Source organism: Xenopus tropicalis, chromosome 8 (genome assembly GCF_000004195.4).
Source record: "Xenopus tropicalis strain Nigerian chromosome 8, UCB_Xtro_10.0, whole genome shotgun sequence".
Taxonomy (NCBI): domain Eukaryota; kingdom Metazoa; phylum Chordata; class Amphibia; order Anura; family Pipidae; genus Xenopus; species Xenopus tropicalis.
The window spans coordinates 1696395-1709380 of record NC_030684.2 but is presented as its reverse complement, the minus strand read 5'-3'; the positions used below and the strand labels follow the sequence as shown (position 1 = coordinate 1709380).

General features: G+C 51.6%; 2 protein-coding genes across 2 annotated transcripts; one reads left to right on the top strand and one right to left on the bottom strand.

Moving 5' to 3' along the window:
* Positions 1–861: 861 nt before the first annotated feature.
* ssna1 (Sjogren syndrome nuclear autoantigen 1) lies at positions 862–2734 on the bottom strand. The gene is given in 3 exon segments (NM_001016957.2): positions 862–1151; positions 1256–1455; positions 2658–2734. Coding segments are annotated over 3 exon segments (351 nt in total). The 5' UTR covers positions 2710–2734; the 3' UTR covers positions 862–1052.
* A 149-nt stretch (positions 2735–2883) lies between these two features.
* Positions 2884–12986, top strand: anapc2 (anaphase promoting complex subunit 2). The gene is made up of 13 exons (XM_031890616.1): positions 2884–3077; positions 5102–5727; positions 6512–6644; positions 6730–6904; positions 7257–7376; positions 7908–8025; positions 8293–8471; positions 8852–8993; positions 9091–9166; positions 10484–10687; positions 11175–11304; positions 11424–11659; positions 12484–12986. Exons 1-13 carry the CDS (start codon positions 2994–2996, stop codon positions 12694–12696), a joined length of 2436 nt encoding a protein of 811 aa, XP_031746476.1. The 5' UTR covers positions 2884–2993; the 3' UTR covers positions 12697–12986.

Below are 12986 nucleotides of genomic sequence, written 5' to 3'. Positions count from 1 at the left end.
AACAGCCCTATTGGGTTTATTTAATGGTTAAATGATTCCCTTTTCTCTGTAATAATAAAACAGTACCTGTACTTGATCCCAACTAAGATATAATTACCCCTTATTGGGGCAGAACAGCCCTATTGGGTTTATTTAATGGTTAAATGATTCCCTTTTCTCTGTAATAATAAAACAGTACCTGTACTTGATCCCAACTAAGATATAATTACCCCTTATTGGGGCAGAACAGCCCTATTGGGTTTATTTCATGGTTAAATGATTCCCTTTTCTCTGTAATAATAAAACAGTACCTGTACTTGATCCCAACTAAGATATAATTACCCCTTATTGGGGGCAGAACAGCCCTATTGGGTTTATTTAATGGTTAAATGATTCCCTTTTCTCTGTAATAATAAAACAGTACCTGTACTTGATCCCAACTAAGATATAATTACCCCTTATTGGGGGCAGAACAGCCCTATTGGGTTTATTTAATGGTTAAATAATTCCCTTTTCTCTGTAATAATAAAACAGTACCTGTACTTGATCCCAACTAAGATATAATTACCCCTTATTGGGGCAGAACAGCCCTATTGGGTTTATGTCATGGTTAAATGATTCCCTTTTCTCTGTAATAATAAAACAGTACCTGTACTTGATCCCAACTAAGATATAATTACCCCTTATTGGGGGCAGAACAGCCCTATTGGGTTTATTTCATGGTTAAATGATTCCCTTTTCTCTGTAATAATAAAACAGTACCTGTACCTGTAAGTGGACTGGGTGTCCCTCTAGGTAACTGTATTGATGCTGTGGGATGAGCTGGACCAATGAGGGTGCAGGAGGGGGGGCCGGCTGGAGGGCCACAGGAAGAGATAGAGATAGAATGCAAGAAGCAGGTTTATTCACCAAACTATATAAAACTGCATTTTTCCAAGTTTTCTGCTAAAATCCAAATAGAACATTCCGAACATATTATCTTTATTAAAGTGAATATTCTGTATATGAAAATATAACTCGGCCCGATTGCTGAATGCGCCGGGGTGGGTGGGGGCAGGAAGGCGCGGGGGCTCTCACGATTGCGTCACATTGCCCCGCAGGTCGCTGGCTTTGCCCAGATTCCCGGCTTCTCTCTTCAGGACATTCAGTAACGTCTGAGAACTTTCCAGAATCTAGGGAAACAGAAAATTCCCAGTCTCAGAGCAGCTCCCGTGCCCCCCATGCATATACCCTACCCCTCAGTGGGGCAGAAAGCAATTGCCCCCCAGTACAATACCTTCATGTAGGCGGCCTCTGTCTCGGCGATGGTTTTTTCGAACTCGTTGCGCGACGCCATCTTCCTGGCCAGGTTCTCATTGACTCGGGAGAGTTTCTCTGTGAGGATCCGGATGTCGTTCTGCAGCTTGTGCTTCTCTTCCTCCTCCTGCTGGATCTGCCCGTTCAACTCATCTCTCTTACTGCACAGGTCCTCTATACCTGCCCCGGGGCAACACAGGGAGGTGAGCGGCGCAGTGGCACTGTTACATCTGGGGGTGCACGTGGGTATGGGGGAGTCTGACACACAGCAGTCCCACAGCCTGGCATAAGTAAAGCCTGGTATATTTGGGGTACAACATGTACATTTGGGGGTACAGCCTGGCTAGTACATTTGGTTGGGGGCGGCCTAGTACACTGGGAATAACTAGTACACTTGGGGGTACAGTCTGACACAAGGGATAACTAGTACACTTGGGGGTACAGTCTGACACAAGGGATAACTAGTACACTTGGGGGTACAGTCTGACACAAGGGATAACTAGTACACTTGGGGGTACAGTCTGACACAAGGGATAACTAGTACACTTGGGGGTACAGTCTGACACACACAGGGATAACTAGTACACTTGGGGGTACAGTCTGACACACACAGGGATAACTAGTACACTTGGGGGTACAGTCTGACACACACAGGGATAACTAGTACACTTGGGGGTACAGTCTGACACACACAGGGATAACTAGTACACTTGGGGGTACAGTCTGACACACACAGGGATAACTAGTACACTTGGGGGTACAGTCTGACACAAGGGATAACTAGTACACTTGGGGGTACAGTCTGACACACACAGGGATAACTAGTACACTTGGGGTACAGTCTGACACACACAGGGATAACTAGTACACTTGGGGGTACAGTCTGACACAAGGGATAACTAGTACACTTGGGGGTACAGTCTGACACACACAGGGATAACTAGTACACTTGGGGGTACAGTCTGACACACACAGGGATAACTAGTACACTTGGGGGTACAGTCTGACACACACAGGGATAACTAGTACACTTGGGGGTACAGTCTGACACACACAGGGATAACTAGTACACTTGGGGGTACAGTCTGACACACACAGGGATAACTAGTACACTTGGGGGTACAGTCTGACACACACAGGGATAACTAGTACACTTGGGGGTACAGTCTGACACACTGGGTTACAATATGGGTACAGCCTGGCACCCATAGGGAATGGTTAGTATTTTGGGGTACAGCCTGGCACCCATAGGGAATGCTTAGTATTTTGGGGTACAGCCTGGCACCCATAGGGAATGCTTAGTATTTTGGGGTACAGCCTGGCACACACAGGGGTGAAGTAGGGGGGTACAAGGCAGTACATAAGAGGGGGAAATCGCTTACACTTGACCAGCTCGTTGTTGTAAGTCTGAAGGGCGGCCCCCTGTTGGCTCATGTCTCCCCGCACTCAGCCCCAGCTCCCGGCCCCGGACCCGCTCAAATCTCCAGCCGGCAGCTCCCTCCTGTTTGTACCCACACGGACCCAGGCAGCCTATCAGCGCTGCAGAATCTACCCATGTGACCAGACCTACAGCCTACGTGATGGCGTCATGGCGTTCCGTTGTCTTCAGCGCGTCTCTGGTCTCCATGGTTATGGGAGTCCGCTCCCTGTCACTGTCATTACTAATGGCCCCGGAGTGACGTCACTACTAGGCGCCCGCTCTCCCCTCAGCCGGCGGGATGTCTGAGTGTAGCCTGGAGCAGCTGTCTGCGGCTTGGAACGCCTTGAGCGTCGGGCTTGTACCGCCCTCCGCCTTGGGCCTGGTAAGCACCGACTGGCACCCTACCCCAGGCACCCCTACATCTCCCATAGAGCCCCCTCACCCCCTCCTGTGGCACCCCTTACCCCAGTACTACCCCAGGCACCCCTACATCTCCCATAGAGCCCCCTCACCCCCTCCTGTGGCACCCCCTTACCCCACTCCTACCCCAGGCACCCCTACATCTCCCATAGAGCCCCTCACCCCTCCTGTGGGCCCCCTTAACCCCACTCCTACCCCAGGCACCCCTACATCTCCCATAGAGCCCCTCAACCCCTTCTGTGGCACCCTTACCCCACTCCTACCGCCAGGCACGCCCTACATCTCCATAGAGGCCCTCACCCCTCCTGTGGCACCCCTTACCCATCCTACCCCAACCCTAGCATCTCGCCAAGAGCCCCTCACCCCTCCTGTGGCACCCCCAGCTCATCCTACCCTCCCCAGGCACCGAGAGCCCCACTCACCTCTCCTCCTGTGGCCCTACATCCCCATTACTCCACCCCCTTCTGTGGCAACCCCTTAGCCCACTCCTAGCCCAGCACCCCTACATCTCCATAGAGCCCCCTCACCCCCCTCTGTGGCACCCCCTTACCCCACTCCTACTCCAGGCACCCCCCTACCCCACCTTGCTCTACCCCCCTCCTGTCGGCCCACCCCCACTCCTTACCTCCAGGCACCCTAACATTCCCATTAGAGCCCCCTCCCTCTCCTCCTGAGGCACCCCCTTACCCACTCCTACCCCAGGCACCCCTACATCTCCCATAGAGCCCCCTCCACCCCCTCCTCTGTGGCACCTTCTCCCCCGTTCCCCTCCTACTTCTTTCCCAGTGGCACCCCTACATCTCTCCATAGAGTCCCCCTTCTCACCCCCTCCTGTGCGCTGTCCCCCTTACCCCACTCCTACCCCAGGCACCCCTACATCTCCCATAGAGCCCCTCCTACCCCCTCTGCTCGGCACCCTCCTCCCTTACTCCCCACTCTCACCTTACCATCCACGGCACCCCTACATCTCCCTCATAAGAGCCCACTCACCCCCCTCCTGTGGCACCTCCCTTACCCCCTTCCTTACCCAGGCACTCCCTACATCTCCCATCATTGAGCCCCCTCACACCCCTCCTGTGGGCACCCCCTTACCCCACTCCTACCCCAGGCACCCCTACATCTCCCATTAGAGCCCCCTCACCCCCTCCTGTGGCACCCCCTTACCCCACTCCTACCCCAGCACCCCCTACATCTCCCATAGAGCCCCCTCACCCCCTCCTGTGGGCCACCCCCTTACCCCACTCCTACCCAGGCACCCCATACATCTTCCCATAGAGCCCCCTCACCCCCTCTGTGGCACCCCTTACCCCACTCCTACCCCAGGCACCCCTACATCTCCCCATAGAGCCCCCTCACCCCCTTCTGTGGCACCCCCCTTACCCCACTCCTAACCCCAGGCACCCCTACATCTCCCATAGAGCCCCCTCACCCCCTTCCTGTGGCACCCCCTTTACCCCACTCCTACCCCAGGCACCCCTACATCTCCCATAGAGCCCCCTCACCCCCTCTGTGGCACCCCCTTACCCCACTCCTACCCCAGGCACCCCCTACATCTCCCATAGAGCCCCCTCACCCCCTCTCTGTGGCACCCCCTTACCCCACTCCTACCCAGCACCCCTACATCTCCCATAGAGCCCCCTCACCCCCTTCCTGTGGCACCCCCTTACCCCACTCCTACCCCAGGCACCCCTACATCTCCCATAGAGCCCCTCACCCCCTTCCTGTGGCACCCCTTACCCACTCCTACCCCAGGCACCCCTACATCTCCCATAGAGCCCCCTCACCCCCTTCTGTGGCACCCCCTTACCCCAGTACCTGGCACCCCTACATCTCCATAGAGCCCCCTCACACCTTTCTGTGGCACCCCCTTACCCCAGTACTGGCACAGACACCCCCTACATCTCCCATAGAGCCCCCTCACCCCCTTCTGTTCTATAAGGAGTTTATCTTTACAGATAATAAAGCTTTACCTACTTCCCTTTGCAGGCAGCACCCAGACCCAGCACGGGGGAGTCAGTCGTTGAAGCCCACCTTAAGAGCGCTCTAGAAGTCTTGCACCTCTATGACCTGCATTCCATGGTGGAAGAATGGTTCACGGAAGTTCTGCAGATGGACCTACAGAGGAACATTGCCCCAGAGTTCTGGAATGGAATCAACCAGCACGAGAATGCGGTGGAGGAGGAGCACTGCGCTGTGCTCTTATTGGACGCTTTTCGCCTGCTCGTGTCCCGCCTGGAGCCCTACCTGCGCAGCCTGGACATTCTCGCCAAGTGGATCGACACGGGGCTGCTGGGCTCGTCCGACTCCCAGATGCTGCGGGATAAAGTCTACACCATGTTCAAGGCCATCCTTTTCTTCTCCACCTCCAGCCACTTCCAGGACATGATCCAGCAGTTCTACAGCCGGACCTTTAAGATATACATGAAGCAGAGAAAGAGAGGAGACGGCGGCGGCGGCGGCGGGAGTGACAGCAGCATGAATGAGAATGAGCGCGAGAGCGACTCGGACGAGAGAGGCGCCGATGAGTGGCAGTGCCCGGGCTGTGAGAGCAGCAGAGACCAGTGTTGGTGCCTCTGTGCTATGGGGCAGTTTCAGCAGCTCAGCGACATATTGTAAGTGACTAAACTGCTGTTCATAATGCCATGAACTGGGCACAGGGGGTATATTAGCCCCATACTAACTGCCCCGGTGTCAAATCCAGAGAGTGCGTCACTCTCTAACTGATCTTAAAGGGGTAGTTCCCCTTTACATGAACTTTTAGTACGTTATAGAATCGCCTATTCTTAGCAACTTTTCAATTGGTCTTTTTTTATTTCTTATGGTTTTCTAATTATTTGCCTTTAATTTCTGTTTCCTAAAGGGGGTCACTGACCCCGGCAGCCAAAAAACCTATTGCTCTGTGAGGCTCCAGTTTTATTGTTACTTATCTTTCTATTTAGCCCCTCTCCTATTCATATCCTAGTTGCTAGGGTATTTTGGACCCCGGCAGCCAGACCCTATTGCTCTGTGAGGCTCCAGTTTTATTGTTATTTTTTCTAACTTATCTTTCTATTCAGCCCCTCCCCTATTCATATACCAGTCTCTCATTCAAACCACTGCCTGGTTGCTAAGGTAATTTGAGCCCTAGCAACAGGATAACTGCACCCCCTGCAGCCAAACCCTATTGCTCTGTGAGGCTCCAGTTTTATTGTTATTGTCACTTTTTATTCCTTATCTGTCTATGCAGCCCCTCCCCTATTCATATTCCCATCTCTCCTTTAGACCACTGCCTGGTTGCTAGGGTAAATAAGTCCCTAGCAACCAGCTAGCTGCTAAAATGCCAAATACAGAGTTGCTGAACAAAAACAGAAAAACCAGGAATATGTGGAAGGGGCTGAAACTGTTGCTTTTCTATAGTCACAGGCTAAATCTGCTGGAGAGAATCTGCTCGGACGCAGTGACCACCATTTTGCACAAGATGATCGAGGAGCGGATGGAGAAGAGATGCCGCGGGGAGTATGAACGATCCTTCCTCGGGGAATTTCAGGAGGTAACGTTGGATATAGGGCATGTCTGTGTATAAGACTAAATCAGTCAGGGTAGGGGGTTCACCTTGTGGTCACTTGTTCTGGCAGTGGATCGAGAAGGTGATTGGTTGGCTCAGCAAAGTATTCCTGCAGGATGGGACGGTCCCGCCGACTACGCCAGAGACCAGCAGCACCCTGAAGCGTTGGCGCTGCCACGTGCAGCGGTTCTTCTACCGGCTCTATGCCAGTATGCGCATCGAGGAGCTCTTCAACATCATCAGAGGTGACCGGTCAGCCTAAAGGGGAAGCAAAATTTATTAAACACAGAAACCCCTAATATCCCTATGAGAGAGGAATAAATCCCATTCTTATAGGCTGAAATCCGGCTGCAAAACAAGTTCCTGGCTGGGGAGGAGGGACTAAAACACTGACAAATTGTAACAACTTCTCCACAGCTTACCGACAGCAGGCAGGAACTACATAACCCACAATGCATTGCACTGGGATGGTCCTTATTGACATCACATGCACATTGTGGGATTCAGAGGATGGAGGCAGGAGTACAGGGGGCGGGGCTTATTACATTAACCATCAAAGAGAGACCGCAACTGTGGTACAACGTTTCTTTCTTGTAGACTTCCCCGAATCCAAGCCTGCCATCGAAGATTTAAAGTTTTGCCTGGAAAGAACAAATCAGAGGCAACAGCTGTTAACGTCGCTGAAGAACGCTCTGGAAACCCGACTTCTGCACCCTGGTCAGTGGGTCTATTTCTGCCCTAATCCTCTCTATCTGTTTTATGGGGAAAGGAAGTGCCGTACGATCTGGACTGAGATTTATTTTGTTTCGTTATTACAGCCAGATCAACTGCAGCTCTTTTGGTCACTTCCTTGTCTAACATGAAACTCCTCCCCCTTTTGCTTTCTGAACCCTCCTTCTCTCTCCAACTATGAAGACCCCAAAGAGGTGCCTAATGGGCATGCCTGATTGATTTTGAATCGGAGCAGAACCCTCTTTGAGGTCTTCATAGTTGGACCCAGAAGGAGGGCTCAGGGGGCGGCGCTTCACTCTAAACAAGGAAGTCGGTAAAAGAGCTGCAGTTCAGCTGCTTGTAATAGAAAATGAGGAGAGAAAGGTGGAGGGAGAAAGGTTTGTCATCGTGGGGGCTGTTTAGGGTCATTTTAGGGGGTTTTGTTATTACAGCCCTGCAGACTGGCTAGGCCTTAGTAGAATTAAATAGAACAAGTGTATCCTTAGTACGTTTTTGATGCTTCTGTTTGTTTATTAGGAGTGAATACATCCGACATTATCACCCTGTACATATCGGCCATTAAAGCCCTGAGGGAGCTGGACCCTTCCATGGTTATTCTGGAAGTCGCCTGTGAGCCCATAAGGAAGTATCTGAGGTATCCGGAAGAATTCCGGGGGTTTTTGAGAACTTTATTAAAGGGGTTGTTCCCCTTTAATTTATAGTATGTGGTAGAGATTGCTAGTATGGAGATCCAAATCACGGAAAGATGCCTTATCCGGAAAGCCCCCGGTCCCGAGCATTCTGGGTAACAGGTGCCGAGCATTCTGGGTAACAGGTGCCGAGCATTCTGGGTAACCGGTCCCCCCTACCTGTATTTGAAGGATTAATATGAAAGCTCAAACCCTGCCTGTGTCCCCGATAGGACAAGAGAGGACACTGTCCGGCAGATTGTCGCCGGGTTAACCGGGGACGCGGAAGGTTCCGCCGACTTGGCCAATGAGCTTTCTAAGGCGGACCCCGTCCTGGAAAATGGGCAGGAGAGCGACGACGACGTGTCCGAAGCGGAGGATTGGCTGCCGGATCCTGTAGATGCTGACCCGGGTAAGTGCAGTATGGTAGTGTTTTTACCCCTCCTGATTGCCTAGCTATCTGGTTGCTAGGGTTGTGTTTACCTTAGCAACCAGGCAGTGGTTCCAACAAAAGACTGGAAGATAAATAAGTGAGGGACAGAATAGGAGGATAAGAGATAAAACAAACAATAACAATAAAAATGTGGCTTCACAGAGCAATCGTTCTCGGTTGCCAGGGTCAGTGACCCCCATTTGAAAGCTGCAAAGAGTCATAAGAAGAAGGGAAAGTTTAAAAAAAAAAAAAAAAAAATACAAAATGAAGACCAATTGCAAAGTTGCTAGGAACTTCTATAATATAGTGAAAGTTCCCCCACCCCATTAGTAACCCCCTTGTTCTCTTGTTGCCCCCAGGCAAAAGCAGCTCCAAGCGTCGCTCTTCGGACATCATCAGCCTCCTGGTCAGTATCTACGGCAGCAAAGAGCTATTTATTAACGAGTACCGCACCCTCCTGGCCGAGCGGCTCCTGCACCAGTTCAACTACAGCTCAGAAAGGTACCGCCCGCCGCCCCATTGCGCCCAACTAGGCCCATAGCGCACAGTTAAAATACACGGTCAGATGTATGACTGTTGCTGCTTCTCCCGTATTTAGAGAAATCCGCAATGTGGAGCTGCTGAAGCTGCGCTTTGGGGAGGCCCAGATGCACTACTGTGAGGTTATGCTGAAGGTAAGTGGGGGCGGGGCCTGCGGCTTGGGTTGGGGCACCTTCTAACCCCCATATATAATAGGCACTAAGTTTGCCCAGGACTAACCCATAGCGACCAATAAGGTGTTTGCTTATAAACAGGTGACCAGTAAATGCTACCTGCTGATTGGTTGCTATGGGTTACTGCTCCTGGGCAAACTTAGTGCCTTTAATTACATCACCCCCCTAAGAGACTTTTGGTTGGCTCTTTCTCTCCCCCTCCCTTTTTCTCTCTCTCCCCCTACCTCTCTCTCCCTCTCTCTCTCCTCCCACTTTCATCCCCTCCCTCCCTTTTCTCCCTCTTTCTCTCCTCCCTCTCTCTCTCTCTCTCTCTCCCCCTCCCTCCCTTTTTCTCCCTCTTTCTCTCCTCCCTCTCTCTCTCTCTCTCTCTCTCTCTCTCTCTCCCCCTCCCTCCCTTTTTCTCCCTCTTTCTCTCCTCCCTCTCTCTCTCTCTCCCCCTCCCTCCCTTTTTTCTCCCCCTTTCTCTCCTCCCTCTCTCCTCTCTCCTCCCTCTCTCCTCTCTCCTCCCTCTCTCCTCTCTCCCCCCTCCCTCTCTCCCCCCTCCCTCTCTCCCCCCTCCTTCTTTCTCTCCTCCCTCTCTCCTCTCTCCCCCCTCCTTCTTTCTCTCCTCCCTCTCTCCCCCCTCCTTCTTTTCTCCTCCCTCTTTCCTCTCTCCCCCCTCCCTCTCTTTCTCCCTCCCTCTCTCTTTCACCTCTCTCAACTCTTTCTCCCCCTCCTTCCCTCCCTCCCTCTCTCCCCCCTCTCTCCTCTCTCCCCCCCTCCTTCTTTCTCTCCTCCCTCTCTCCCCCCTCCTTCTTTCTCTCCTCCCTCTCTCCCCCCTCCTTCTTTTTCTCCTCCCTCTTTCCTCTCTCCCCCCTCCCTCTCTTTCTCCCTCCCCTCTCTCTTTCACCTCTCTCAACTCTTTCTCCCCCTCCTTCCCTCCCTCCCTCTCTCCCCCCTCCTTCTTTCTCTCCCCCCTCTCTCCCCCCTCCCTCTCTTTCTCCCTCCCCTCTCTCTTTCACCTCTCTCAACTCTCTCTCCCCCTCCCTCCCTCTTTCTCTCTCTCTCTCCCTCCCAACTCTCTCTCCCACTCCTTCTTTCTCTCCTCCCTCTCTCCCCCTCCTTCTTTCCCCCTGCCCCCCCTCTCTCACTCTCCCTCCATCTCTCTCCTTGCCTCTCTTTTTCCCTCTCTCGCCTCCCTTCTCTCTCCCTCCCCTCCTCCCTTCTCCCCTCTCTCTCGTGCTCCCTCTCTCTGTCTCTAAAGACTAAATAATGGCACCATGTTATCATGCCCCCAAGGACATGGCAGATTCCCGCAGGATTAACTCTAACATACGAGACGAGGAAGAGAAGTTGCCAGAGGAAGAGCGGCCGCCATTTAATGTCGTTGCTGTGATCCTGTCCAGTGAATTTTGGCCGGCGCTGAAGGAGGAGAAATTGGAGCTTCCTGATGAGATCAAAGAAGTGATGGACATGTACACCAAGAAGTACGAGAAACTCAAGGTGAGCGTTAAAGGGGTAGTTCCCCTTTAATTTAACTTTTAGCATAATGCAGAGAGTGCTATTCTGACGCAATTTGCAATTGGTCTTCATTTTTTTTATTTGCTGTAGTTTTTGAAGTATTTAGCTTTTTTCTCTCAGCAGCTTGGAATTTCAGCAGGTATCTGGTTGCTAGGGTCCTATTTAACCTAGCAACCAGGCAATGGTTTGACAGAGAGAGAGGAATATGAATTGAGGAGGGGCTAAATAGAAAAATAAGTCATACAGATTTATAATAACAGTGAAATCGTAGCCTCACAAAGGAATAATTGTCAGCTGCCGGGGTCAGGGACCCCATTTATGATATGGAAAATGTCATTGGACAGAGGGGCAGCGAATAAGAACTGGCTGTACATTATACACACTTCTGATTGGCCCAGTACTTTAGTATAAGGTATGTAATGAAAGTCACATCCGTGCCCTCCAGTGATGCCCGTGTCTCTCTCCATAGGCAATGCGCACGCTGAACTGGAAGCACCACCTCGGGTTAGTGGTTCTGGATGTGGAACTGGCCGACCGGACCCTGTCGTTCCCTGTGTCTCCTGTACACGCAGCCATCATCTTACATTTCCAGAACAAAAGTACGTGCCCCGCAGTGTCCTGTAATGTTGCTATGGAAACGCCAGGGAGGCTGCTGGGAGTTGTAGTTCCGTAATGTTCCAAGATATTGTCTGTGCTGATCTGTTCATTCCCCCCACAGGCACGTGGACTCTGGAGGAACTGAGTGAAGTCCTGAAGGTGCCCGTGGCTTCTCTTAGAAAGAAAATGGCCTTCTGGCTTCAGCACGGGGTCCTCCGCGAGGATCCCCCCGGCACATTCACGGTGATCGAGGAAGAGCAGAAAGATCGGCCCGAGAAGGTGGTGTTAATAGACAGCGACGAGGAGGGGGATTCCGCCATGGCCTCCCAGGCCGACCAGAAGGAAGAGGAGATGCAGGTATGTATGGGGGGGCAGGGGAGGAGCTACTGGGGTCGTTCACCTAAGTATGTTGTAGAGAGTCAGATTCCGAGACAATTTGCAATTGGTCTTCATTTTGTATTATTTGCGGTTTCTGAATTATTTGGCTTTTCCTTCAGCAGTTCTCCAGCTTGGAATGTCGGCGGCTATGTGGTTGCTAGGGTCTGATTTAACCTAGCAACCAGGCAGTGGTTTGAAAGAGAGACAGGAATATAAATAGAGGAGGGGCCTAAATAGGAAGATAAGGAATAAAAAGTAACAATAACAATAAAACTGAAGCCTCACAGAGCAATAGGGTTTGGCTGCCGGGGTCAGTTATCCTGTTGCTAGGGCTCAAATTACCTTAGCAACCACGGAGTGGTTTGATTGAGAGACTGATATATGAATAGGGGAGGGGCTGAATAGAAAGATAAGGAATAAAAAGTAAGAATAACAATAAAACTGGAGCCTCACAGAGCAATAGGTTTTTGGTTGCTACGGTCCAAGTTACCTTAGCAACCAGGGAGTGGTTTGGATGAGAGATATGAATATGAATAAGGAGAGGGGCTGAATAGAAAGATAAGGAATAAAAAGTAACAATAACAATAAAACTGGAGCCTCACAGAGCAATAGGGTTTGGCTGCCGGGGTCACTGACCCCCATTTGAAAGCTGCAAAGAACATAAATAATTCAGAAACTAAAACAAACAATGAAGACCAACTGCAAAGTTGCTAGGAATAGGGCATTCTAAACCATACTGAAGGTGTACTGGGCCTGGGAGGGGCGGAGCCGACACTGATGCCCTTTGCCCTTGGGTTCTGTAGCTGTTCTGGACCTACATACAGGCCATGCTGACCAACCTGGAGAGCCTGCCCCTGGAGCGCATACACACCATGCTCAAGATGTTTGTCATGACCGGCCCCGTCGTCACCGAGATCGACATTCAGGAGCTGCAGAGCTTCCTCCAGAAGAAAGTCAGCGACCACCAGCTGGTCTACTCTGGGGGGGTCTATCGGCTGCCCAAGAACTCCAGCTGAGACCCCACTACTGCCCCCTATAGTGTAATGGACACAATGAACTTTACTCTGTGTTGTTTGAAGGCTTTTTTTTCTATTTGTTGCCCCTGTACGTCTCCCACATATCCAGCCCCCCTGGCTTCCCAACCCCCCCAGCCCAGTAAATAGAGACTCCTGTAACGGCTGGGTGACGTGGGTGCTGACCCAGGGGAATGAGGGTGCTGCCTGACCCAACCCAGGGTCTCCCCGTGCCGACTCTCCAAGGCTTCTCTGCCTCTGTAATGTACAAATAAACGCTCTCTGTCTGATAA